Source organism: Eptesicus fuscus, chromosome 17 (assembly GCF_027574615.1).
Source record: "Eptesicus fuscus isolate TK198812 chromosome 17, DD_ASM_mEF_20220401, whole genome shotgun sequence".
Classification (NCBI taxonomy): domain Eukaryota; kingdom Metazoa; phylum Chordata; class Mammalia; order Chiroptera; family Vespertilionidae; genus Eptesicus; species Eptesicus fuscus.
The window spans coordinates 42,669,189-42,697,030 of record NC_072489.1 but is presented as its reverse complement, the minus strand read 5'-3'; the positions used below and the strand labels follow the sequence as shown (position 1 = coordinate 42,697,030).

Below are 27,842 nucleotides of genomic sequence, written 5' to 3'. Positions count from 1 at the left end.
TTAGAAAATCTAAACCGGAGGTACAGAATGGACAAAACAGCAAGAGGACAGAGCACACAGAGAACAGATGGGCTGACCTGGAACTATCACAGGTCAGAAAAGAAGATCCAAACTGGCACTCTCCACTCCAAAACTGAGCCTTTTAGTTCATCTTATTACCTGCTCACCCATCTGGGCAGGGGCCTGAGTGCCTTCCAGGTAACTAAGCTGTACTGTGGGGGGAATCGATGTTGCTGGGAGGCCCAGAATCCCTTTCTGGGGAGTCCAGGTGCTTGGAGAAGCCTGGAGGAAGAGCTCCACTTTCTGCTGGTCTCCCTCCTTCCTCAACAGCCTCTAATCTTGTCCTCACAGAGTGCACAATCCATGCTCTCGTAACTTCTGGTGGTTTCTTCTCCAACTAGGCAGAAGCTCCTAGAGGATAAAGACCAGGTTTCCTCCGCTCTGCAGGGTTGGAATGTAATAATTACTTGCCACGGGATGGGCACCTGGAGAGTTGATTACAAAAACGTTTTTCACAAATAGCACATAGCAAAAGTACTCCGTTGTTATTCTTTGCCCTATGGTGCACTTGACACCCATCTCTCCGTGCTGGCTCGTGCCTGTACATTTGTTCCTGTGTCCACCTCAGGGTGGGGACTGGGCCCATCTCATCTGTCTTAAGTAACACACCTCAACCTGCTTGTGGGAACAATAAAAGGGTGTATCTCTGGGGGGCAGAAGGAGGGTCTCCCCACACTGGCTGGCCCACTGATAAGGATCCTTCCCCTCTCCGTCTCCTAACAGATTCAGATTAATGATGGCTCATTCCTAATTGTCAAATTTCTTTTCCTTCATCCTGTGTCTAATCACCAGTGACAGAAACCATTACGCAAATGAGTGCAGACGACGTCCCCCAACTGTTCGCGTTGGTAAAAACCTTGTAATTTAGAGCTCTGATTTGTAGGGGAAGCTGGTCTCCCCCAGGCATCCTGGGCATCTGCTCAACTGATGCCCACAACAGCCCCTCCTCCACCCCCCAAACTCCAACCCCCCAACAAGTATCTGACTTCACAAAAGAGTAGTTTCCTCTGTACCTACTGGTGTAAAAATGGGAGCCTGCAACATCATGGCTGACCTCCATACAGACACAAACCCCCACCTCCCCATGGTGTCTGCCTCCACAATAGGGACAACACAGCACAAATGATTTCTGTCCCAAGTAGAATTTGAGCCCAAACGGCCCGAACCTAGGCAAGTAAAGGCAAGAGACTCAACCATCTCCTTGGGGGATGAGGAGACAGCAGAACAAGAATCAAGGTTCTTAGTGAGCACCTACAACTAGGTCTTCAGTTCTATCAATGCAGAAGCAAGCTGGGAGAAGTTACGGAACCTCCTCAAGGACACACTAGGAACACAATGGGATCTAGAACTTGTCTCCCCATAGCTCCTAGCAGCACTCTGAACTCGTTATACGGTTTCCCGGCAGTTTTCCCCAGATGTCTTTAGCTGGAGCCCAGGAGAGCTGTCACCCACTGCTGTATCTTCTGCACGCTCTTGAGCTAAACTTGCCAGCACCAGTGTCCAGTGGAATGAGATCTGAGGTAGCACAAGGGAGGAGGTAAGAGAATCAAATTGGTGGAAAAGGAGCAGCAGGGGGTTTGTAGCCCAACAGCACAGGTTGGAGTCCTGATTGCCACCAATCACTTAACCTCTCTAAGCCCATTTCTTTAGCTGTAAAACGAGAACATCTATCTTGCAGGATAGTGAGGAACACAGATAAAAGCATTAGGCACACATGAGGTGTCTGATAATCAGGGGTCACTATTGTATTACCCAAGGATCACAACCAATCCTGCGCAGGTCCCTACCCCCCATTCCCTGTAGGTCAGCACAGCACCCAGCAAGGACCAGCTTGAGTGGCACACACCTCCCTGTAGCACACCACCCACATCTTTGCAGGCTGATCCAGGAATGCAGCAGATCTGCTAAGGAGAACAAAAACAATCTGCTCTCTTTCGAAGTGTGGTTGTGATCAAGTTCATCCTCCGTTTGCCTTGGTTTCTGTGTGCTCCTTTCCCAAAAAGATGGAGAGATGGAGATCACTGCAATCACATTTTCCAGCATTGGCTATATTTGAGAGAACTACACTTGAGAAGGTACCGTGTTTGCACGCACACACACATTGCATCAGAGAACCCAGAATCGGGTACTAAAAATAAACACCCCTTCCTAAAATACATACACAGATGCACACGTACAAACACACACATCCTCAGTCCATCAGTGCACTGTAACTGTAAACTGAGCTTTGGGGTAAGAGCCAGAGCTCAGACACTGGAAGTAAACCTTTGGTAGGAAAAAAGAAAATAATACATAAACCCAAATACTCCAACTCCTCTTTCCTTCCAGAGAAGGGACATGAGATGGAAGTGGAGGTGACAAGACACAGGGCCACCACACTGCCCCATTCCACTGAATAGATGTGAGTGATGGCCCTTCGAGTTGTGCAGTGCACAGCTGCCCAGTTGTAAGCTGCAGCCCTGAGGGGTTCCCCTAAGTAGCTGTGAAAAGGAAATTATACTTCTGTGCTCCACCAGTTGCCCTGACTTTTGAGGGTGTTTGTGGAACATTACAGTGGGGTCTGGCAGAGGTGCTGGCTTTAAGAGACAAGGCTACGTTTCTGTCCTTGCCATGAGGTGGATGACAGGTGTTGAGTTAGCTGCTAAAGCTTGACCCCATTTTGTCCACTGAGCCAGGAAGCTCCACAGACACAGCATGTAACCTGCCTAGGCAGAAAAGGTTCTAGCCAGTCAGCCTCAGGCAGGTTGTAGTGAGACCTGACCAACATCCAATGGCTGAAACTGAGTTTAAAATCTTTAGGTTAGGTCAGGCAGTACTGCCCTGGGGTTCCCACTGCAGTAGAGCTAAGCAGTAGAGAGACTTGGTAAGCAGAGAGGCAGGCCAGTGTGAAAACGCGTGTGCACATGTGCACGCACACGCGCGCACACTCACATACACACACCACACTGCACAGAGGTGTGCACCCATAGAACCTAGAGAAGCCAATGCTAGGAGGACTCCCTTGGTACTCGGCACAGGGAGTAAGAGCTGGTGCTGAAAGAGAGGAGCTGTATGTATCTGCAATTTGAAACTTATGCACAATCCTTGGTTCTTGTGTCCCAAGGCTCTTTTCTATGTATGGCTTGAGCATGAAGGTCCAAGTTGGAACCTAATTCTCACTCATAGGAAGCTCTCCAGGCTCTCAAAGCAAGCCTCCTTCTCACTCTCCCCAGTAGAGTCCCAGTAGCCAGCCATTCCCACCCACCCTAGAACCTGATTCTGTGAAACCTGAAGGAAGCCAACCCACCTAAACATCAGGATAGCTCTGGCCCTGTAGCCCTGATGTAACGGGCATCCAAGAGCATCTCCTCTATCTCAGGCTGAGGCACGGAGGTTGCAGGAGATAGGTCTGAGCCAGAGTGGGGTCCTGATCCAGAAGGGTGCAAGGAACAGAGACACACGTGGGTGTGCATGCACACACACGCATACACACATCCCAAGGTTGACGGACTGACACACACAGACACGATGAAAACCAGAAGCTGGAACTCCACACACTGAATGCAGAACTTTAGGGGGGCAGGGAGAGAAGGTGCTGGGGCACAGAGGCAAGGGCACGAAGTCCCTCCAAATGGGAGTGGCTTGCCAACCACCCTGCCTTGTCCCAAACACCTGCCTCCAGGGCCATGGCAAGAGTCCAGTCCATTAAGTGCTTCGTGCAATACTAGTGCTTGGAGTCTCCTGTCCTCATCAATGAAGCGGTGTGGATGAGCTAGCAGTCACCTGGCAGGAGGCCTCAACTCCTGGCAGGCTAGTTGTATCGGCCCTTGATCATTGTGTTCAACAAGGGCCCCACCTGCAAAAAGACATGAGGAGCCAGTTAGAACTGCCTGTTCCCAAACCCTGGAGCCGGACAGGGGTTTGTCTAGAAACATTCAATGTCTAGCCAAGGGCAGGGAGAAGGCTTTCATTCAATCTTGTAAACCCTCTAACCAACTCTCTTCCTGAAGGTCAACCCAGTGCTCGGGGGCATGGCTCTCTTCTTTGTGTTCACCCTGTATTATCTTCCCGCTCACAATACCCCGTCTCTGTAAGCAGCACCAAACTGACAGAAGGTCAGAGGACTAATAATCCTCAAATACCTAAGAGTGTTTGCTTGTTTCTTAAACGTGCCTTAAGAATGTTACATGCCTTTATATACAGAAAAGATCACCTGCAATTGAGGGTAATGCCATCTCGAAACCCCACAGGTCCTTTGGATGCTGAGGATATCCACAGGATGGAGGCAAGAGTGATACGAATACAAACCTCCCCCATTTGCCCGATGAGCCACTGGCACACCTATGTGGGAAGCAGGTCTCAACCTAGAAGAGCCTTGGCACGGCTGGGAGAGTGTGAGGAGATGCTTTACTGCTCACTTCCTGTTCCAGAAGAATCCCCTCAGGGGTCCCCAGCTGGCACACAAGCCTCATGGGGAACATGACTACTAGCATGGAACAGATTATAATTGATCCGCCAGTCAAGCCCAGCTCTCAGCAGAAAACAAGGCTTTTCTGAACATAACCATAACCTCTATGGAGAGGATACCAGATACGAAACAGGAGCTATGGAGAATGTGACACCAAACCTGACTTCCCCTGATCACTGCCCACTGAACCATAGGAGTGCCACGTTGGGGCAGCCACATACCTCTTGTGGGTTCCCCAAGGCCTCTCCAAGCATCTTCTCAATGTTTCTCATTATGGCCACTTTCTGATGGGCTTTGAGAGGATATTCAATTCTCTTAGGGGTGGGGGCCCCCTGCAAAGGAAGCAGCAGCTCAGGAAATGTCTTTAGCAGGAACCTTCAGTGTCACCCACTATTCCTAGGCACCATCCTCCCTTCTAAGAAATACAGTTCAAGCCCCTTCCTCTTCATCTCCCCAAAGACCTGGGATCACTCCAGAAATAGCCAACCTCCCCACCCTGCCCCCAAACAATGTATTACACCTACCTCACCCCAGCCCCATCTAGGGAAAAACCCCATATTCACCTTATACCAGAAGTTCACAGTGATGGTAATCCCCCCATTTAGTAATGACTCTATGTGATGCCACCTGCAAGAAAATAAACAGGCTCCTGTTTGCCACCAATACTTTCCAGAGGGAGGGATGGAAAACTAGGTGGAGTCCAGCTAAGAGAAATAAAGAAGACAGTCTCTTTATGCTCATCCTCTCCAACACACCATGGGGCTAGAGACAGGGTTGTGATTTCCCCCATGTTCAGTATGCTCACATCTGGATATGCCAACCTTCCTGCAGATCACGTAAGACCAATCCTGTCACAACTCAAGGGACACAGATAAGGCTTTTCAGGGAATGGGAAAGAAAGCTCCCAAGAAGTCCTCAGTCCTAGCCCCTTCCTCACCAGTACATTGGGATGTAAAGAACATCACCAGGACCAACCACTGTTTCGTAACCAACCACGTTCTGGAAATTGGGGAACCTCTCGTAGTCAGGATTGTCAAAGTCCACCTGAGAGGTTCAAGAGAAAGAAAAAAAAAAAAAATCAGTCGATCACCAAATTTTTATCATTAAGGACTATGTGAAAGTTACTCTGGTAGTCTACAAAGATGCCTTAAAAAAAAAAAAAGACTTAAAATTTATATCCAGCAGAAAACACAACATACATTAAAAATACACAGAGTCCCTCAGAGGACAATGTAAGACAGGCCATACTCAATACTGAGTGGTAAAGAATCCTAGGCTTCAGGGCTCCTGAGGTCAGAAAACCTACTCATGGCCTGCAGATATGAAGAATGAGGACTCATCCTTCATTCAAACCTTCAGGAACTTTCTCCCAAACACACATTCTAACCAGTCAAAACTCCTACATGAAGTAACTAGGCAGCTTTCAATTTAAGAAGTAAAGGACCTCTTTGTTTGGCCACAAAGTCAACCATATACTTTACTTGGATCCAAAAAAGGCATTAAGTGACATATCTCAATTCTATTCATCCTCCTTTTTATCAAAAAGTGATAGCATCCATGACAAAACAATTATTAAATTCAATAGAGACATAAACACATTTTGTTCCATGAACTTGTAATCCAATCAAACAGGGTGGTGACCTGACTCCATCTGCATCAAAGATAGGGTCTGCCGTCCAGAATTAGCTCTACAGGGCTGTTTATATTTATAAGCATGTGGGGACTGCCACAGAGGCCTGAAATATACAGGGTGGGACAAAAGTAGGTTTAGAGTTGTATGTCAAACAGTTTATTCTGGTATTATTATTTATTAATTACTGTATTATTTTCCATATGAACAACTGTAAACGTACTTTTGCCCCACCCTGTATGAGCTACACTGTGAAATTATCCTCTGAGTTTGTCCAAACCTAGCGTACCACCACAAGGAAAGGGAAAGTCATGCCAACCTTGGATCCGCAAGGACTTCTATACCTTCCTCAGATCAGGAGCTCACCTGGCTCTGTCTGTCACATGGATGATGAACAGGATATGGGTAGAGGCACTCAAACTGATCCGGAGGGAATAAAATGCATCGCTTGTAGCCCTTTATCTGAGCAAAGAAGTTCTGTTGTTCATCATAGTGAGCAGGTGTCACATTTCCTGGAAGAAGAAAGACATTTTCTTATTCAGAGCAGTGCCTCTATTGCACAGGCTGAACACAGGGCCCAGTGCTGGAGAGAAATCAGCCTGCCCACTCAGCTAAGGCTTCCTAATAAAAAAAAATCAGGCAGAATCAGGGAGATGGCAATTAAACTCGCAGCGAATTAGGTGTTACACTTTTTTAAAAATACATATATTTGAGGAAGTATTTTTTAAAAATATATTTTTATTGATTTTTGAAGAGGAAGGGATAAGGAGAGTGAAAGAAAACCATAGGTGTGAGAACAAATCATCGATTGGCTGTCTCCTGCACGCCACCTTCCAGGGATGGAGCAGGCAATCCTGGCAGCAGTCCTGACTGAGAATCAAACCACCGGGAATCAAACCAATAATTTTTCAGTGCACGGGACCATGCTCAAACAACTGAGCCACACTGGCCAGGGCGGTGCTACACTTTTAATCAGTAATAAGTCCAGCAATAAGGATTCAACATTAATTAGCAAAGTAGACTTTCTTAAATGGCTGTTGCCCTTACCGGAAGCAATAGCACATTAAAATCATACAATTCTAACAAAGTAATATATTATATATACTTATACTCTTCTTGACTATGGCAAGAATTCAAGGGCAGTAAAACAAGTTACAAACAACTGAAATGACTGGTCTCAACAATGCGTGCATGATCTTCTTTGATGGAGTTAACTAGTCATTCTAAGTTGCATGAGTATGTACTTGCTTTGGGTAGCTCGTTTTTTATTTTTTATTTTGAGAATACGTTCACTAAAGCTGGGGACAGTGAAACAAAGAAGGGCCTACGAGAGAAGAAGCAATAGCAGAGAGACTAGGCAGGGATGCTTTGGCTCTCTAGAAACGTTATGAGAAAGAAATGAGCCAAGGCACAGCTGCTGTCAGCTCACTGGAGTGTCAGAGAAAAGGAGACAGGTTCTGGGGGTTAGCCCAGGACGAGCTGCAGCTGCCCACTGCTCCCCTGGCTGCAAGTCTCATGGGAACCTTTAGAGTTTGGGAGACAGACACCTGTGAGGGAAGAAGAGCGGGGAACACAAAGGCCCGAACATACTCCCCGGAGAGCGCGCCTGAGTAGCCCTTTTGGAGGGCAAAGATTCTCAACCTTTCCTCCCACTTCAACACACCTGTGAGGTGCAACACTTCTTAGAGCAACACTGGAGATGTTGATTCTCATAGGGGTACAAGTCAGATTCCTAAGAGAGAGCTATACAACTTGAATAAGGAAAATTATTTTAATACCACCTTGAATTAGTTTTGCCCTAGTATGTGCTCTATCTACTCATTATAACTGGGGCCACGTATGTTGTTTATCCTTCCGCACAATCCTTAAAAACTTAAGGGCTCCTGCAGGGCATGGAGTGTAGAAGACATTCTCCAGGTCTACCTGGGTGGGTCAAGATAGCTGCCTTCTTAAATGCTGAGAGTCCCTGGCATCCCCAAAGTAGTCTACTCTCTCAACTCTACCTGACAAATCCACTTGCCTACACTCTACCAGAGGATAAGGCAACAGAAAAATGCAGAGTCAAAAAACAAACAAAACAAAAAAACCCCAGCTGATGTGGCTCAGTGGTTGAGCGTTGACCCATGTACCAAGAGATCTCAGTTCGATTCCTGGTCAGGGCACACATGCCCAGGTTGTGGGCTCGATCCCCAGTGTAGGGCGTGCAGGAGGCAGCTGATCAATAATTCTCTATCATCACTAATGTTCTATCCTTTTCTCCTCTCCCTGAAATTAACAAAAATATATTTAAAAGCCCTGACCGGTTTGGTTCAGTGAATAGAGCATCAGCCTGTGGACTGAAGGGTCCCAGGTTCGATTCCGGTCAAGGGCATGTACCTTGGTTGTGGGCACATCCCCAGTGGGGGGTGTGCAGGAGGAAGCTGATCAATGTTTCTCTCTCATCAATGTTTCTAACTCTCTATCCCTTTCCCTTCCTCTCTGTAAAAAAAATCAATAAAATGTGTATTTAAAAAAATATATATATATGTGTGTGTGTGTGTGTATATATGTGTATGTATATATGTATATGTATACACACACACACACACACACACTGAGTGGCCAGATTATTATGATCTCGGAACGCATAATAATAATAATCTGGCCACTCAGTGTATATCCTATATAATAAAAGGCTAATATGCAAATTGTCCCCTCAACCAGGAGTTTGACCAGCAGGCAGGCCAACCACCCATGTCCCCTCTCCCTGGCCAGGCTGGCCGGCCCCCACCCATGCACGAATTCATGCACTGGGTCTCTAACATATCTGTGTGTGTGTGTGTGTGTGTGTGTGTGTGTGTGTATCTATGTATATATCTATGTATATATATGTACACACACACATATATATAGAGTGGCCAGATTATTATGTGTTCAGAGATCATAATAATCTGGCCACTCAGTGTATTTAAAAGAAAAAAAAAATGCAGACTCAAGTAAACTAGAACTGGCTCCTGACAGGTAAACCAAGAGTTGGTTTCCAAGGGACAGGTTAAGAGTCAATCCATAAACTGCATCTAAATCTGAAGAAAGGATAATCAAAGGGTGGAGAGATCTGAGTCCAGCAGTGAACAACAATGAATAATTACTCTGCTTCCTTGTTCAACCCAATTTATTCAACATTTATTTAGTATGAGCCTGACACCAAGCTAGTGCTGGAAATAATAAGAATGAGATAAGTAGCTCTCCTTTTTCTGACTGGAATTTAAAGGCTTCTCATTTTATTCAAAAGAAAAAACACACACACACAAAAGAACACATTCACATATTTGCTTGTGTGTGCATAAAATTCTCTAGCAGGATACACAGTCAATTAATAACGTGGGGCTTCCAGGGAGAGAAACTGGGAGTGGAAGAGAGATTTATCATTCATACCTATTTATACCTTTTGAATTTAACCCCATGAATGTATTACTTGTTCAGAAGTTAAGGTTCAGCTTATATTGGAAAAATACATTCCCTCTTCTACTGGATAAAAATCTTTTGAATACAAACAGATCCAACAGAGAAGAGCAATACTGCAGAGATCCCTAATATCTGAGTATACACATTCACACAATAACTAAGGAAGGGAAAAGAAAACTTCTTTTTAGAGGACATGAAACTAGCTTGTAAACAACATAAATTATCTTATTTCACCTTCAGCTACTTATAAAATACTATCATGGTCCTTTTGCAGATGAGGTGGCTGAGGCTTGAGAAGTTAAGTGACTTGTTCAAAGTCAAGGAGGGGATATAGTGGACACAGGATTAGGAACCGGGTTTGTATGACTTCAAGCTATGCTGTTTTCTGAAAGATTTCTTACCTTCCATGCCGATGAGCAGCAGATTGGACGTCAGCTGCCCCCAGCCACGCTTTCCCTGTTGCTTATTAATCCAGTTCCAGTTAAAACCCAAGAAGTCCATGACAATCTTCCTGCCCACAGTGTCATTGAGTGTTTGCTGCAGATACAACCTATGTTCCCCAAGAAGAAGATCCCATTAGTGCATGTACACATAGTCCCTTGGCATGGCCTCCCCAAACTGGAAATCTAAGCTAAACCCACATTATCATTGCCCACAGAGAACAACCACTATCATGCGAATCTTAACCAACATGGATTCTCACAGAACTGAATCCTTAACTATCCTTCTTTGGACACCAAACTTATTACTTTAAAGAAGTGATTAAGTTTTTCTGGGTCACAGCATAAATCCTTTAAGAATCCAAGGAACGTTCCCCAGAAAAATGCACATACACAGAACTTTCATACAATTTCTTTCATAGACTCCTCAAAGTCTCTCCACAGACCCTACAAAGATGAATCACCCTTGTTCCAGAGATTCTCAGGACCCAAGGCATCCCCTTTGGCCCTCAATGGCCATTGTAACAAATCATATTACTATTCACCAAGAGCTAGTTCCTTCCCTGTGGGAGAGTTATTCTTCTGTACCCCCTTGAAGCCATTTAACTTGCTTTGATCATTTAATTTGCTTTGGCCAAGGAAATGTCCACAGAAGTGACTTGTGTTGCTTCCAAACTGTAATTTTAAGAACCAGTACACACTACCACCACAGCAACTCTGCCACAGCAACTGCAGTCTCAGATAGTAGCTACTGGGCCAATCTGGGCCCCGAAGCGAAAACGATGACGTAAGAGCAGAGCTTCGTCCCAGGTTCGCTTAGGCAGCACATATACTAAAACTGGAACGGTACTGAGATTAGCATGCCCCTGCACAAGGATGATACACAAATTTGTGAAGCGTTTCATATTTTTTAGAAAAGAGCACAGCCTATTCCAGGTGACCCGTGATGAACATGTAGTGTGAGTGAGAAATAAAGGTGCGGAGCTCTGGCTTGAAGCCTAGTTTATCTTAATTGATTCAGCCACCTCTCTGTAGCAGCTTTCTACAGCTGAAGGAAGATGCCTCACCGGGCCCAAGGCTCCTCACACACCTAAGGAAGATCAGAAGTTACTTAAGGTATATGAAAACCCAGACACACTTAATCAAGCCCACAAGACACATTAATAAGGGGACAAGCTGGAAGTTAAGATACAGAAGCAGTCCTTTCCTGGTCCTGAGAATATTACTTCAAAAGGCTCAAAGGTATCAGTGCCTAGAAGCATGATATTTAAGGCCACTTTAACTAGAAATCTCAATAAGCTAGAAACATTAGCTACCTTTTTGGGGACAAGGACCCCTCATGACTCAAATCCAACCTTTGGACTCTTCCCGGAGCTTATAATATACATGCACATACAAAATTTTGCAAGTAACTTTAAAAGAGGCATGACCATTCATGAAACATTATACCTAAACAGTAAATATCAAAAGAGCTCAAAGAGGATGTTACTAGCCTTCATCCCAGAATCACAACAACCTGTACAATTATGCAGTGGAGTTGGTTGATGCTCAAGTCAGCGGATAGGGTAAAACTTGCACATAGGAAAATTTTCCTTGAATCACCCATAAAGAACAGACTACACTCATAGCTCATACTTAGTGAGGGGAAAATGCTCTCACTATAGGATAAGAAATTTAAAGTGAATGAGGAACCAGGGGATTCATGTGTTTTATCTCATGCTTATTCTAGTACATATGTTCATTAAATGGAATTACACTCCACCAGCACTATTTAAATAGCTCTCAATCTGAACATTGGATGTGTCTATATGTATGCGCGCACATGTGCATGTGTTAATTTTGAGGAAATTAATGCATGAGACAACTCAACTAAATCAGGCTTTATAAGACAAAAATAACAGCTCAATCATAGTTCAGACCCTGGAAACTCTTTTAGTCAAAGTCTTATCATTGTGTAACTGCTAAGTGTCAGGAAGATGGAAAAAAGATATTTCAAATTCATTCACTCAGCCACATACTGCTATCAGGGAGTAAGAAAGAGAACCGAGGCAGGAAGGTTAAGACTGGGCACCAAATGTGAGCTAGAGAGGGTCGTTCACCATGAACTACTTAGTGAAAGCAATTCCCCAGACGCAATGCTGTCTGGGACCTACCTAAGAGGCCGTCTTCACACACAGGCATAAAAGCAAAAGAAAGAAACACTTCTGTGTGTGTTGCATTTGCTATTGCCAGTACAACCTGGAACATCAATATATGCCCCTCCCCCAATCTAATCTGATCTTCCCTAAACTAGAGGATCCTAATATCCTTCACCCCAGAATCACATTTATATATCGCTTCAGCCTTAACTATCCCCAGCCATTAGGCTGCAAACTGATCATCTCAAGGCTAACTCCAACAACAGACATTCCTGTTTGGCTCCTCGAAGCATTTTTAAAGATTTGAATTACCTGTGCACATTTAAGTAAAAAGATCTTAAATAAAAATCCTCGATTTCTGGCTTCTCTTGAAAAATCTGAATATCTGGCGATCCTAAAACTGAACTCCCAATGGACACAAGTCAAGTAATGACTTCTGACTTTGAACGGGGTGTATACATTTAGCCTCATGGTAGTTTTTACCCAAACAACTTCATTTTGTTCACCTACCTGACCCTTGTAGGCAACTGTGACTCTCACTTTATGAAGATGACAAAGAACTAGAGAATCACAGTTCACGTGTCATCATTCTCTCATCCCTCAACTGTGAGAACTCACCCAACTCCTCCAAATCCTCAAACAAGTACAGGTAAAGAAAATATATGCCTTAGAGCCAACAGAAAACCATCATCTGAGAAATTACCTGTCTTCTCCTCCTCGCTGCTGTATATCCTGCAGTTTCTCAACAAACTCATGGAATTTCATTTCCTCCCTGTTGGACCTTGGCTTAAAGTTCTGGAAATTAGCCATCTTCTTCTCATCATAGTACAAGAACTTGTGAGTACTGGCACTGTACACAGAGAAGTCTCCATGGCCAATATTCTCTTGCAAGTATTCAAGGTCCCATTTCAGGGCAGGATACACCAGATTAGTGTCGGTCAGCACCACAGGCTCCTAAGGGAAAACACATCAGGTGAAAAAAACACACAAATGAAGTCGTCCCGAGGACTGGTGGGTTCTGGCTCCATAACTCCAACTATTTCCCAACTTCAGAATAATTTCATCTGTTAACCCACATGAACCCCTCAAGTCCCATTTCTCCTCGCCTCCCTCTCCAGCTCTCCTCCGGCCCGAGTCCACCGCCCAGCCCGGTCCCCACCTCCATCAACATTCGCCTTTGACCTCTCCTCCCAACCTGCTCCCTCCCCCGCTCCCGCTGGGGACACGGCCCCGCCCCCTACCTCATTCTCGATGAACTCCTCCGCCCGGGGGTCGCTCTGACTCAGACGCGGGATGGGCCGCGTCGGGAAGCTGTAACTTCGCAGCTGGGACTCATTCCAGGCGGGGCTGGGGGCTTCAGCCTCTTCCCGGGGTCCTGCAGAGCCTGAGGCCGCGGCCTCCGCCGCAGTAGCCGCCATTTCCGCCGCTAGGGACGGCCCCCGCCGGAACCGGAAGCTCCGCCGATTCCAGATAAAACACAACGGAAACCATAGAGATGGGCTGCGAGAAAGAGCGGCCGAGAAGCACAAAAACAAAAACAAAAACGCGGAGCCAGGACGTGGGGGAGCGCCTCCTAATGGTGACCAGCAGCTCTACACCCTAGGCTCCGCCCCTGAAGACCTGGGCTAGACGTTAGTCCCACTGATGAGAGTTGCTAACCTGGCTAACCAGTTCACAAAATATTGTTGCTGCCTCGGTGTGCCCAGGCCTACACAAAAGGCAAAGGAGGAGGCAAGTTTAGTGAGGAGAGAAGCAAATTATTGACCTACTTAAGGAAGTCAGAAGGAAAAGCAGTTGTCAGGTTGACAGATGCTGTGGAGAGGGGAGGATGGGGGGGGTGGGGGTGGGCAGCATGTGGGCAAAGGTTGCTTTGAAGGCCTTTGCAAAAGATATATGGCAAGTTGAATTCTTTTAAAAGCAACGACGGGGTTGCTTGTTTGTTTGTTTAGCATCATTTGGTGTTTCTACCTGTATCACCATCTCTCCTACTTGAAGGTATTTTTGCTATGGGACCAACGTTATAGTCAAGCATGAGCATCCCACATATTCAAACAATTTATATTGATCATTAAAGGCCCTAACAATGACCTCTATTGCTTACTTAGTTCTTATGGCTGGCTGTTGGAGGTCAAATTCTAAGATAGATCCAAAGACTTCCATCCCATGGGTTACATGCCCTATATAATAAGTCTCTCCCCTTGAAGAAGAGCAGGAGATATGACTATGATAGGCTATCACTCTGGCAATGAGGTTATATAGCAAAAATATAATCAATGTCCCCAATCAGTTCACTTTGAGTTCATCAAATGGGAGATTTACCCTGGGTGGGCCTGACCTAATCACTCTAGCTCTTTAAATCTGAGTCTAGATGGCAGAGACAGAAGCTAGAGAGATTTGAAGGCACAGATGATGTCCTGTTGGCCTTTAAGAAACAAACTATATGTGGCAGAGAATGACAGATAGATTCTAGGAGCTGAAAAAGGCTCCTGGTTGAGGCACGTCCAGGAAGCAACTGATCAATGTTTCTCTCTTTCCCTCTCTCTAAAAATCAATAAAACAAACCCTCAGGAGAGAATTAAAAAAAATACACACCACAATGAGATACAATTCATATCCACTAGGATAGTGATAATAAAAAAGGCAGACAGTGACAACTGTTGTTGAGAATTTGGAGAAATTGGAACCCTCATATATTGCTAGCAGACATATAAAATGGTATTTCTTTTAAAAATAGTTTTGTAGTTCTGCATAAAGTTAAACAGAGTTACCCTATGACCCAGACATTTTACTACTACTATTACAAGAGAACTGAAAACATACATCCACACAAAAACTTACACAAGAATCTTAACAGAAAATTATTCACAATAGTCAAAAGTAGAAATAATCTAAATGCCCATCAACTGATGAATGTATAAACAAAATGTTATATATCCATATAATGAAGTATTATTTAGCCATAAAAATTAATAAAGAACTGACACATGCTACAACATGAACAAACCTGGAAAAAATTATAAATGAAATGTGACACAAAAGGCCACATATTATTATTCCATTTATATAAAATGTCCAGAATAGGCAAATTCACAGAGGCAGAGAGTAGATTAGTGGTTGCTGAGAGGGGAGGGGGCGGAGTGCAGGATGTGCTAATGGTATGGGGTGATAAAATTTTTTAGAGTTAGTGGTATAATTGTACACCTTTGTAAATATACTAAAAATAACTTTATTATATACTTTAAAAGGGGGGATTTTATGGTATGCAAATTATATCTTAAAAATAAATTAGACCAACTCTGTTTTTTGACCCAAATTGGATCAATTGACTACGGATGGTGTCCAATTATCCTGAACATCAACTATTGATACTTATTTACTAACTAGAGGCCCGGTGCACAACAGTCGTGCACTGAGGGGGTGGGGGTTCCCCTCAGCCTGGCCTGTGCCCTTTCACAGTTCAGGACCCCTTGGCAGACGTCCCCTGAGGGGTTCCTAGCACTGCTGCAAAGGTGGGAGAAGCTCCTGCCACCACCGCTGTGCTTGCCAGCCATGAGCTCGGCTTCTAGCTGAGCAGCGCTCCTCCTGTGGGAGCGCACTGACCACCAGGGGGCAGCTCCTGCATTGAGCGTCTGCCCCCTGGTGGTCAGTGACATCATAGCGACCAGTCATTCCACTGTTAGGTCGATTTGCATATTAGGGTTTTACTATATGGACTAGAGGCCCGTTGCATGAAATTCGTGCATGGGTAGGGTCCCTAGGCCTGGCTGGCGATCAGGGCCGATCTGTGGGGTGACCGGCAGGGTGATTGGTGGCGGGGAGGCTCCTGCTGGCACCCACCTTGGCTGGCCTGGGTCCTGTGGGCTGGGGGCAGCTCCTGTGTTGAGCATCTGCCCCCTGGTGGTCAGTGTGTGTTGTTCAGGTTGGTCCACCGTTCAGTTGATTTGCATATTAGGCTTTTATTATATAGGAAGGGCAAGCTGCTGTGATATAGTCCTCCCCAAAATTTATATACCAAGTAGTATATATCAGTTTTTATTGCTCTGATATATATTTGAGAATGTCTATAATAATGAATTCTGCTCCAAAACAGTGATCACCCTAAAAGTTCCTGGGAATATGTGCATATTTACACTGTGTAAACCAAGCATGTCAAACTCGAGGCCCACGATGAATATTTTTGTGGCCCAGCCAATATAATAGTATGTAAGAAACATTTTAATAAAAATTATATAACTTAATTTTTACAATATCCATGTTTACATAATTATTAATAACAAACTACAACGTTCGCTAATGACTGATTACTATAATTATGTTGCATTCATTTCCCTTACATGCCTTATGCGCAGGCGCACCATTTCTCTCCACTAATACTAGCAGCGAATATTTTAGCAGCCGATTGCCACGTCATTAGTCTTGAACTGACTTGTTTCGCTTTTGGAGAACAAGAAAAATAGGTTTATTTGCGTTATGTTTATTAATTTGTGCAGTTATTCAGTGTCTGGTAAGTTAATGTTCAAGAAAAAATATTAATTTTTATTAAAATGATCTATTATTTTATGTTAATGATTACTCATTTATTTCACCCCTTGGATTCAGCATGTCTCTATGGAAATAAACCTACGTTTCTATGAAAATTGAAGCTTTTTCTTTGCGGCCTACATAAACTTAAACCTTGTTTATTTGGCCCGGATTAGCCTATGAGTTTGACATGCTTGGTGTAAACTATGCAAATTCCACTTGTTTAAATAAAGTTAAAACATATTCATATGCAGACATAATAATGTTCCCTCCCCCCCATTCTTCTAATGTTTGTCAATTGTGTTAGTAATATAATTATCTGAATCCTGGCAAATCTGAGCCTTTATGCGAGCTCCTAAAAGCTGCCCCTGGTGATCGCATTGGTTTTACATTTGTTGGGTAGAGGTGACGGGGACATCCCTAAGTTAACACGGACTGAAAATGAGGAGCCAATTCGAGGCCTATTTACCTGTTGCACCGCGCATCAGGTGAAAGGTATCAACCAATACGGAAAACAACAAAAACAAGCAGGGCCAAGGGCTGAATTTGAAGAATGATCACGTTTGGGGATGAATGGAGCAAGCGCCAGTAAAGGAGAGGAAAAGGCAAGCAGTCAGAGATGGACACGGGCTCACTTCACTTGTTCTGCTCTTGCTGGAGGTGGGTCAGCGGTCCACAGGCGATGCTCAGGTTCTGAGTCCGCATTATTCTTGGATGCGTCTAAGTTAACTCGGGGAGAAAAGGAGAATCAACAATCTGAAATACCAAAGCAATGACCTGCTTGGTTTTCTCCCCCTTCAAGTTTTCCCTCTCCGCCTCCGTCCCTCTGCACCTCTCGCCTCTGGCTTCTCCACACGCTGTACGCCCCACCCTTGCGGAACCCTTAAGACTTCCCTTCACGACCTGCTCTCTCCGTCGCGTTTGGCCCCGCTCAGCCGCCGTGACTGGCCTTTGCGCATGTGCGGAGTGAAACCTCAAGAAGGTCAAGATGGCGGCGGCCAGGGCGGGGGTCCTGGGAGTCCGATGGCTGCAAAGGGCAGGCCGGAACGTGGTACCGCTGGGTGCACGGACAGGTCCGCGAGAACGGGCGAGGCCTCAGTGTGGGGAGGGGATGTCTGAGGGTTGGTGTGTCGTGGGGGGGAGGTGGGTATCGTGGATACCGCGGCGGCCGTGTCGGGGCGGGGCGGGGGGGAGTTCGTGTATCTAGAAAAGCGGGTGGAGGGTCTCGCTGGTCCCTGGAAGACTCGGGCTCCGGCCTCCGCTGCCACCGCAGCTTGAAATCTTCGGGGAGGCCGGCGGAACGGGGTGCCCGCTGACCTGCCCTCGTCTGCCCTCTAGCCTCCCACATTACCAGGGACATGCTCCCGGGGCCCTATCCCAGGACCCCAGAAGAACGGGCCGCCGCCGCCAAGAAGTATAATATGCGGGTGGAAGACTACGAGCCGTACCCGGATGATGGCATGGGGTGAGATAGAGAGGGTCTGCTCGCACTTGGGTAGTGATGGGAGAAGGCGACTGGGTTAGGTGGCTCGACTCTGACCCTTCCCCCTCCCCCCCCCCCAACCTTCCCATGACCCCTCAGAGTCAATGGTGTGGGTGCTTTTTCTCGGTGGAGGGAGGTGGGAGGGGGTGGGAGAGCAGCTGCAGCCGAGAGGACTTCAATTTTCTCCTTGGCTCGGGTTATTTCCTCAAATGAGGAAGCGAGGTTTTAATAGCTCCCCGAGGACCCGTGAATAGCAGGAATCTTCCTTGGCTCCATCCAGAGCGCAAGGTTTCATTTGGATTGAGCATCTGCTGGGCTCAGGTGCTGTCATCCAGGCACGTGACCAGGCTGGACCTGTCTTGAGAACCTTATTTGTAGATGGAGTACTCTGTATTTGTGTATATCTCTCTTTTATAAAAAATATCCGCTTTCATTGCCGTTGGGGCTGTGGAAATCCTAGCAACTGTAGAGCAGATTAAATAGCAGATTAAATTCCCTTGCTCCAATTAATGTTACTCCCTCCTCCTCTCCTGTCCCCATAGCTACCGCACATCTAACATCTCTCCGGTTAATTATCTGAAGTGATTGCCAGCACCCTCATTTTCTATCCTAGCATCACTCTTTCAGTGTGATTTCAGCAGCTCCTATTCGTCTTGTTGTTTTCCCATCACTTTCTGTAGTATATGTCTAGTTGTCATCATTTCCTATGTCTTTTATTGTGTTGTGGACAAGAGCAGCCTTCACAGCCATCTGTATAAGTTGAACCTGGATTGGTTGGAGGAAAACCCAACTTGGCAAGAAGTCCCATGAGGTGTTTGGAACATGAAGATGTATGCCAACTCGGTTGAAGAACATAGATGCTATGAAAATAATACTTTTCTAATCTGTACCCTTTTTGTTTTTATTCCAATTAGTCACGGGTTTAGACCCCATACTTCAGTTTCATTTTCTGCTTATGAAGAAATCATAGTGACTGATAACGCCTTCCAGGCCTAGCATTATAACATTATGTGACTTTTTCTTTTTGTTGAAAGAAGGTGAGAAAAGCTTATGATGTTATAATATTTCAGAGTTTGATGTGAACCTTTTTTTAAAAAATATATTTTTATTGATTTCAGAGAGGAAGGAAAGGGAGAGAGAGATAGAAACATCAGTGATGAGAGAGAACCACTGATCGGCTGCCTCCCGCATGCCCACACTGGGGATAGAGACCAAAACCCAGGCATATGCCCTGACTGGGAATCAAACCATGATCTCCTGGTTCATAGGTCAACACTCAACCACTGAGCCACACCGGTTGGGCTGGCAAACTTTTAATTACAATTTGGGCTTCTGTGGTTAGTTCTTTGCTTAGTGACTAGAAATTGAGATCTTGATTTGAAAGTCAGTTCCTCTGTCCTTCAGTGAGGCAGTTATTTCTATCAGTTGGTTTCTTATCTTTGAGATGAGGATACTCTGAATTATTTGAGAGACACTGCTCAGAGCCCTTTCCAGAATTTTTGCTATCTCTCAGGTATGGCGACTACCCAAAGCTCCCTGACCGATCACAGCATGAGAGGGATCCATGGTATGACTGGGACCACTCAGAACTGAGATTGAACTGGGGTGAACCGGTGAGAGAACTATATCCCATTTAACCTTTCTTCCTTCTCCCTAATGTATTCCTGGGGATTTTTTTTTTTTTTTTAAGCTCAAATAGCACTTCTCTGTCCAAATAACACTAAGGTTTTCTGCCCAAGGAAGCCAAATCCATTGATCTGAGATCTGATGTTCCATGTGTGGCATGTAGAATGGGACCTCTGGAAAGTAACAAGCTCTGCAAATTTCCATGATTGAGCTGTCTCTGGTCAGTGGAAACTAACCATAAACCAGCATGTAGTCCTGTGGGCCAGAGTATCTCAAACGTGGCTCTCAGAATATTGTTCAGGGCAGTAGAATGCCTTTGTCAAGCCCTGTATCAGGCTCTGACCACTCTGGACTGGCTACTTTTGTAGGAAGAGCGGCATGTGACATTTATCTGTCTTTCTGCCTTAGCTTCACTGGGACCTAGATATGTATATCAGGAACCGTGTGGACACGTCCCCCACACCTGTTTCTTGGGATGTCATGTGTAAGCAGTTCTTCGGCTTCGTGGCCTTCATGCTGTTCATGTTTTGGGTGGGCGAGAATTACCCCTCCTACCAGCCAGTGGTGAGTATCTGAAAAGTGCTTTCTTGCGCGCACGTTTACTTAGCCCTGCTTCCTGAGGGAATGAAGTTTCTGGAGTAGGGACAGCCTATGGAGGGCCTTACACATTGGCCTGGCACAAGTACCAGGCACTGCTCCATGCCTAACATCTTGGATCAGTCTGAGTGAGAAGAAACAGGTTAGGACTCTGTGAGGAAGGAGAATATGGAAGCCAGCTCGTCTCTAGAGTTGCCATTTGGGGACTGTACTTACCAATTATATTTCCTCAAGTGATTCACTCTAAGGTAGAGTCATGGAATGTGGAGTTGAAGCCTTATCCTTTTTGAAGGTGTGAAGGGCACCTCCTATGAGGTATTGGAAGCAAATGTTTACTATAAGCATAGACAGTTATATTTTGGAGAACGTGAAAGAAAAAGTACTGTCTAGCTTTAATGGAGTTGAGTTTGAATAATAAGAAAATTCAAATGAGCAACGTTTGAACAAATACAGGAATTTGGCAGATTTTGTGTGTATATATATGTGTGTAGTGAATGTTTGTACTAATGGATATGAGGTGCTGTTAAGGAGAAGGGGCTGTTAAGGAGAAGGGTTACCTAGTAAACTAGATGCTAAAAATACATATACACTTTGGGTGGTAGGGAGAATTTGGAGAGAACATGTGGGCCAAGAGAAAACAGAAGGAAGGACAAGGAGAGAGTTAGCTGGAGTGGAGCAGGCATATAAAATAATTCCTAGATAACTGGCTGCATTGGTTACCTGGAGAGCTGCTAAAAATTCAGATTCCTGGGCTCCACTTCCTGGAAAGCCTAATTCAGTAGCTCCACAGTGAGATTCTACAATCAATATTTAACAAGTCCCCAGGTAATTCTGATGTCTTGGGAAATCAGATGTGGAAATTGCTCCCTTAAAAATTATTGTGAGGTGAGCTGATCAGTTTAGGTTGGACAGCTTTTACTGTATTGCTAAGGGATTTGGACTTGATGGTGCGGTAACACATTCATTCAACAAATATTTATGAAGCCCCTGTTGTGTACCAGTCCAGACCATGCTAGGGGTTGGGGATACAGTGATGACTTGGTCTGCCTCTAGGCAACCGGAAGCCATGTTGAGTTTTTGAATAGAAGAATGACATAATGAAAGCTAGGTTTTTAGGAAGATTAACCTGGGAGTAGCCTGCAGCAGCGGTCACCAACCTTTCAGACCTCACAGACCGCCAGTGCTCCGCGGACCACTGGTTGGCGACCGCTGATCTACAGGATAGATTGTAAGGAAAGGAACGGAAAGCAGGGAAGCTGCTGTGTTTGCAGTTGGCTGCTCAGTGCTACCTCTGCAGAGATAATCAATGTCCTGATGGTAGCTGGTATGTCTGTGTGCACTGACACGAGCCTTCCTACCAAGCCCCAGGGGCCCCAGGCTGGAGAGTGCACGTAGGGCTGGTGTGAGCACTAACTTCACTTCAGGAGAGCAAGAAACACAGTGTGGCTCTTCCATTTTTCAGTTCTGTAAGCACATCACCCTTTTCTCCTCCCCTTGAGCTGTGTTCTCTGACAGCTGTTTGTTGGTAAAGCCAGCAGCCCCTAAAGCACGTCCCAGCCGTGTCTCCTCTGTGCTTTCCCTCACTGCTGCTCCTGCACGCCTCATTTGCTAGGCCACTTTAGTGGTGGAACCATTAGAGGCTGAGTGACTTAAAGGAGATTGAGTCTGTCTCGACCCCGAGAGAGTGGGATGGATGGATGCATCGTCTCATTTAGAAAGCTCTCCCTGGTGCTCTCCCTCATTCTCTCTCTCTCTCTCTCTCTCTCTCTCTCACTCTCTCTCTCACACACACACACACACACACACACACACACAGAGTGTAGGCACCATTTCTCTTACAGTCTAGGCTTTCTCTCTGCCTTGGGCTGAGCAGGGAAGAGGAGTGCTCTTCCTGCCATTCTAGCCCAGCTGGGTCTGACCAGAGGCTGCCGCATACCCATTCACTGTGCATGACTGTCAAACTCAGAGCGGGGTGTAGCCAGGTGTTGGCTGGCTGTGTGTCGTTCTTGCTGACCTGTGTTTTCTCCTTAGGGGCCAAAGCAGTACCCTTATAACAACCTGTACCTGGAACGAGGCGGCGATCCCACCAAAGAGCCCGAGCCTGTGGTTCACTATGAAATCTGAGGAAGCCTCATGGGCTCTGTGCCCACTGACTGACAACCCCTCCTTCCTAGAGATTTAACCTTAATGAATCCCTGATTAAACTGTGCTGTGGTGTCTGTGCCTCCTTTCTCCAGGATTAGCCACTGCCCGAGGAACCTCTCTTGTCTGCTGTCGCCCCTCCTCTCCCCCCAGAGACTGGAAGGACGGGAGGGTGGGGGGAGTTAAGCACAAGAAGATGTTCATTTGTCGTCGCTGGGATTGTGAAAGTAGTTGAGGGTTTCATTTGTACAGCAGGTGCTAAGGGCAGCTTCTTATTTATAGGGTTGAGGAACAAGGAAGATAATGTTCCTAACTTCCCAAGTTGGAACAAGAAATTATGTCCCATTAAAAAACCTTTTTAATAATGGTGGTTAGCTAACAAAAAAATTGTACTCTTTAACATGTAAGTATTTTATAGGACAAATAGGTAGTGTTTTTGGACTGGCCTAGGGCTGTGACTGCCTCTTAATTTTACTTCTGTTATATAAACATGTATTTCTCATTCCGAAGCAACTTCTGAATCCTAGCTTCTTATAAAGCTAGCATTACCTATATTTATGAATTAGAGGACAGTTCAGTGAGTTACTACTGAACCTATGGCTTTTGTTGCTTTAATTATTCATCCAAGCTTCTATATAGCCTTAGAAAGAGGAAAACCATGTTTTTGAGAGTCTATCTCAATGTATCTGTTTTTAAGTGAACCAACTTATGTTCTTTTCTTCCTTTGGAGACATTTTCTTAAATTACAATAATGCCGAAAATCTGACCCATTGAAAAGCATACATTCAACAGACCTATAGAAGCAAGTCTATTCAAGTTAGATAAGGGGTCCTTTAATGGTTGTCCAGGCAATGAAAGACTTTTATGAGATCAGGGAGTGAGTACTTCTCATGAAATGCCTTTCTTTGAAAATCTCCACTGTCTTTTTCTGTCTTCATTCTCTGTCCTTTAGAGCAGTGGTCGCCAACCTTTCAGACCTCACGGACCACCAGTGGTCCGCGGGCCACCGGTTGGGGACTGCTGCTTTAGAGCGTTGCTAATCATTTAACATCTGTGTGCCTCATATATAACAGACACTGATAGGCCCTGGGGATATAACGTCAAAACAAGACAAAATAATTTTCTTTTTAAGTAGTTACCTAGAAGAGGAGACACAGTTAAAAAAAACAAGGTGAAAAGAATTAGGGAAGAGTACACTTGAAAAAAAATCCTTCTTGAAACTGACCTTATGCCTTTGGTTCAAATTTCTTTCAGAGAACTTAATCAGTAACATTTCTGCCTCATTCCCCAATCGGAGGTATTGCCTGAGGTTCAGTTATCAATCCTGTTTACTTTTCCTCAGGTCTCATCCACTGTTGTGGTGCTAAATTCAAGACATAGTACAAGGAATGGGCAGGCACAGACAATGCCCTAAATTGTCTTCTGACTTGGAAACTCCCAAGTCCACATGAAAGGAAATCTAGGGTTGTGTCACAATGACTTGGGGGCTGTCATAAGATAACCCGGTCACCACCTTTGGAGGCTGTCAAGCAGGAATACAGTGGGATTTATGCATTCAATGGAAGTTTTGAATCAAAGAATTTAGATCTAAGATTTTCAGCTGCCTACAGGACATTTTTATTTGGAAATGCCATAATTCCCTCAATGAGCATAAGAAATACATGATCTTTTCACCTCCAATTCCTTTATCAGTCACAAAAGCCTGTCCAATTTTGCTTTACAAACATTGCCACTGTATTAATCCAGGCTTTCATCACCTGATAACCTAGGTTCTATTAGTCTCCTAATTTGAGTCTGTGCCTCCAGCCCTCTCTTCTACCTACCTGAGTGGATCCATTATTGCTAGTCTCAAAATACAATCTATATCTTATTGCATCCCTACCCATAATTTTCAATAACGCCATATTGTCTGAGTTGAATTGGTATTTCTCAGCCTACTCCCCCAACTTCTAGCCTCTGCCATTCATGTTGTGAGAAACGGCAGGGTGGCGATTCGCCAGTTGGGCCCCTTCCTCCTTGCTGAGACATTACCTATGGGGCAACTCCAAGGTATACCGCCTGTCTCCTGTCCCTGAAACCTTCCAGCAAGCCCCTGGTTTACAGAACCTTGCTCTCTGCACACCTATAGCCTTTACCAACCAATAATTCTGGGCACTGGTTTGCTGGGCTGTTTTCACAGGTAATTATGGCCTCGATTGCTTTTTACCTTTTCAGTTAGGGTTCTACTGAGGCCCAGTCTTATCTACTTAAGTAGGTAATGAATTAGTGTTTTCCCTTTGTAGAGGCTGGCTCCAGGTCTAGCTCAAATTGAATAAATCAGAATTTCCTGGTGGTCGGATGGGACCCCCCTGGGCAGACCTGGGCAATCAGGACAGGTGAGGGAGGCCCGTTAAAAGCTGTCGTCCTATTACATCCTCTCGGTGGGTCGGCCCGGCCCGGTTTTCCGCTCCCTGCTTGGCCGCGCGCGTGGGCTGCGGTGCCCCGCGGCCAGGGCTCCTTTTGGCCCTCCACAGCCGCCGTCCGCAGCGCCCGCGGAGCCCCGGAGCCCTTCCAGAAGACCGGCCCGGTTCGCCGCCTGACCCCTGACCTGGGCTCCCCGGCAGGTTGGTTTCCTCGCCAGTCTGGGGCCCTGAGAGCAGAGACAAAGCCCGAGACTCGGCCGCTGCTCGCCGCGGGGGGAGCGGGACCTCCGCGGAGACCCCGGCCGGTGCGCCTCGGGGCCCGCCGGCTCCAACCCTCGCCTTGGACCCGGCTCCACGCCACCTGCCGCCAGGTCCCTCTTCAGCGCGGCCCCCGCACTTCCCCGGTCCGGGCCGCTCTGAGTCTGCGTCCCGCTGGACAGAGGCCAGTCATCACTGACCCCCACGCGCCGCGTCCGGGAAGGCGGGGAGAAGCCGTGCTGACCGCCCTCCGGGGGACGGCACTGCCCGGGTCGCCGGCGCCCTCCGTCACTGCGAGTCCGCTCAGCTCTTGCTTGAAGGGTCGTAGCTCTCCCAACTTCAACGCCCCGTCCCCCAGCCGTTCTGACCCATCCAGGGCCCTATTTGTGAACAGAGTAGATTAAAAGCCTCTGAACAAAGTAGATTAAAAGCCCATTCCCCCAATTTTCTAGACTGTCAGGATTTAAACACTTTATGGAGTTCCGTTTAGTTTAGATCAGTAGAATGGTTAAAAGCACTGGGCTGTGGAGGCTGACAGGGGTTCACATCTTGACCTACCCTGTTTTCTTCTTTGTAAAATGAGGGTGATAATAATATTAATCGCAAAAAAAAAAAAAAACCCATAGTGAGAATTAAGTTAGTTATACATGTCAAGTGCACAGTGCTAATAGCAACTCCTACTTTTGTTACGGGATCTTTTCCCAGAAACATGAAAATGGCTTTGACCAGCAGGTGGCACTGGTAACTATAGTATGATGTGTAGCGAGCTGATCAGAAGATTCCTGGTGTAGCCTCAGGTGTTCAAAGGCGTCCTGGAAATGTCGGCTAAACTTGAAGCTGGAAAGTACAATAGAAATTAAGTAAGACTACTCCCTGGTTTGGTAAGTTGAGAGTAATCTGAGTGTGACTTGCTAAAGCAGGTTGCAGTAGGTCCCAAGTTTCTTCCCACAAGTTCAGTGTCACTTTTTTTCCTTAAAAAAAAACAAAACCCTTTTCTGCCTCGTTGTGAGCTCATTGGGATGGTACCTTGAATGTGTGTTAGAATGGATTGGAAGCCACAGAGTTCAAATGGATGTCTGCATTCATTCAGCAAATATTATGAAGCACTTACTATGTGTCACGTTGCTCTGGCACTGCATGATGAACAAAGCAGACACAGCGCTAGCTCTCATGATGTTTACTTAGTGGATGAGACCACTGTAAATGTAGATAAATATATGATTATAAATTGCTACAAAAAGAAAAATAGTGAGGCTGTTTTTGATTGGGTGGCTTACCTCTGTCATGAGATGAGAAGCTGAGCCCAGAAAGAGGGGATAAAGAGCCAGTCAGGCAAAGATTGACGGGAAGAGCATTCCAAGGTTAAGGAACAGATTCAAAAAGGCTCTGAGGTGGGAAAAAGCCAGGAAATGCACAAAGGCTAATGCAGCTGGAGCACAACGAATAAGGAGGAAAGTAGCGAGAGATAATGTTGAAGTAGGCTGGAGCTTTTGAGTAGGGCCATACTAAGGGGTTTGAATTTTATTCTGAATGTGGAAGAAGCCATTGAAAGATTTTAAGTAGGGAGTGCCAAAATCCCATTTTTTATTTTAAAAGTTCACTCCCGATGCTATGTAGAGAATGAATTGGGTGGTGGTATGGATAACAGGGAGACGAGCGATTGGAAGATTATTGATGTAATCCAGGTGAGAGATGATATCTTCAAATAGAGTGGTGGTGGTAGAGATGAAGAAAAGTCGACAGATTAAGATATACTTTGAAGGTAAAGTCTGAAAGACTCATTAATGGGTTAGAAGGAAATAAGGGAGGAGGGAATCGGGTGATTTTCAGGTTTCTGGATTGAGCAATTAAGTGAATAGTGGTACCATTTACTGAGCTAAAGAAGACTAGAGAAGAACAGATTTTGGGGGGAGAAGATGTGTAATAGAGAATGCCATTTTAGATAAACTAACTTGGTCTGTATATCCAAGTGAAAATACTTGATTAGCTGTTGTATGTAAAAACTTGGAGTTCAAAGGAGAGATTTGTATTGGTCATATAAATTTTGTTTTTGTTTTAATATAGAGAAGATAGGGTTTTCTTTTTTTTTAAAATATGTTTTATTGATTTTTTACAGAGAGGAAGGGAGAGGGATAGAGAGCTAGAAACATCGATGAGAGAGAAACATTGACCAGCTGCCTCCTGCACCCCCCCCACCGGGGATGCACCCGCAACCAAGGTACATGCCCTTGACCGGAATCGAACCTGGGACCTTTCAGTCTGCAGGCCGATGCTCTATCCACTGAGCCAAACCGGTTTCGGCGGTCATATAAATTTTGGAGTCATCAACATATGGATGATATTTAAAGCCAAGGGAATTGATAAAGTCACTGAGAGATTATCTGGTTTGATGGTTGTCATCACCATGGGGCCTGTGGCAACCATGATTTTTGGATTTAAAGCATTAGATTTTACTAATTGAACTGTCTTTACAGACATGCAAATGGTCATGTGTTTGTCACTCTGTGTTGCCCTGAGATGCCCCATCCCGTGATGTTGAGAGTGAAACAGGATCTTGTGTTCACAGGTGCTCCCTGGATCAGGCCCTTAAGCTTGCTGGTTTCTATTTTCAGTGAGCTGAGGGCCATGTCAGATTTCTGCCACCTACAGGTCAG

The 27,842-nt window shown here is 45.5% G+C and overlaps 2 protein-coding genes and 1 pseudogene across 2 annotated transcripts; 2 read left to right on the top strand and 1 right to left on the bottom strand.

The window, feature by feature from the left end:
• Positions 1-2,087: 2,087 nt before the first annotated feature.
• On the bottom strand, positions 2,088-13,624 carry HIF1AN (hypoxia inducible factor 1 subunit alpha inhibitor). The gene is made up of 8 exons (XM_008144189.3): positions 13,401-13,624; positions 12,863-13,113; positions 9,983-10,131; positions 6,504-6,649; positions 5,445-5,551; positions 5,071-5,134; positions 4,729-4,839; positions 2,088-3,895 (listed from the first exon to the last, which is right to left on the bottom strand). The coding sequence occupies exons 1-8, from the start codon at positions 13,575-13,577 to the stop codon at positions 3,851-3,853; spliced, it is 1,050 nt and encodes a 349-aa protein (XP_008142411.2). The 5' UTR covers positions 13,578-13,624; the 3' UTR covers positions 2,088-3,850.
• Positions 10,832-10,932, top strand: LOC114232556 (U6 spliceosomal RNA; annotated as a pseudogene).
• Positions 13,625-17,618: 3,994 nt separating the features above from the next.
• On the top strand, positions 17,619-22,594 carry NDUFB8 (NADH:ubiquinone oxidoreductase subunit B8). The gene is made up of 5 exons (XM_008144186.3): positions 17,619-17,753; positions 18,019-18,145; positions 19,677-19,776; positions 20,198-20,353; positions 22,418-22,594. Exons 1-5 carry the CDS (start codon positions 17,669-17,671, stop codon positions 22,508-22,510), a joined length of 561 nt encoding a protein of 186 aa, XP_008142408.1. The 5' UTR covers positions 17,619-17,668; the 3' UTR covers positions 22,511-22,594.
• Positions 22,595-27,842: the final 5,248 nt, after the last annotated feature.

Bases quoted from the DNA above. Each gene is read 5' to 3' on its own strand.
- HIF1AN (XM_008144189.3), bottom strand. From the start codon at position 13,577: ATGGCGGCTACTGCGGCGGAGGCCGCGGCCTCAGGCTCTGCAGGACCC. The intron at 13,114-13,400 runs GTAGGGGGCGGG...GTTTTCCCTTAG, and splicing joins AGGAGTTCATCGAGAATGAG to GAGCCTGTGGTGCTGACCGA. The intron at 5,135-5,444 runs GTGAGGAAGGGG...ATTTTCTTGCAG, and splicing joins CTTTACATCCCAATGTACTG to GTGGCATCACATAGAGTCAT.
- NDUFB8 (XM_008144186.3), top strand. From the start codon at position 17,669: ATGGCGGCGGCCAGGGCGGGGGTCCTGGGAGTCCGATGGCTGCAAAGG. The intron at 17,754-18,018 runs GTCCGCGAGAAC...TCTGCCCTCTAG, and splicing joins ACCGCTGGGTGCACGGACAG to CCTCCCACATTACCAGGGAC. The intron at 19,777-20,197 runs GTGAGAGAACTA...TTTCTGCCTTAG, and splicing joins GATTGAACTGGGGTGAACCG to CTTCACTGGGACCTAGATAT.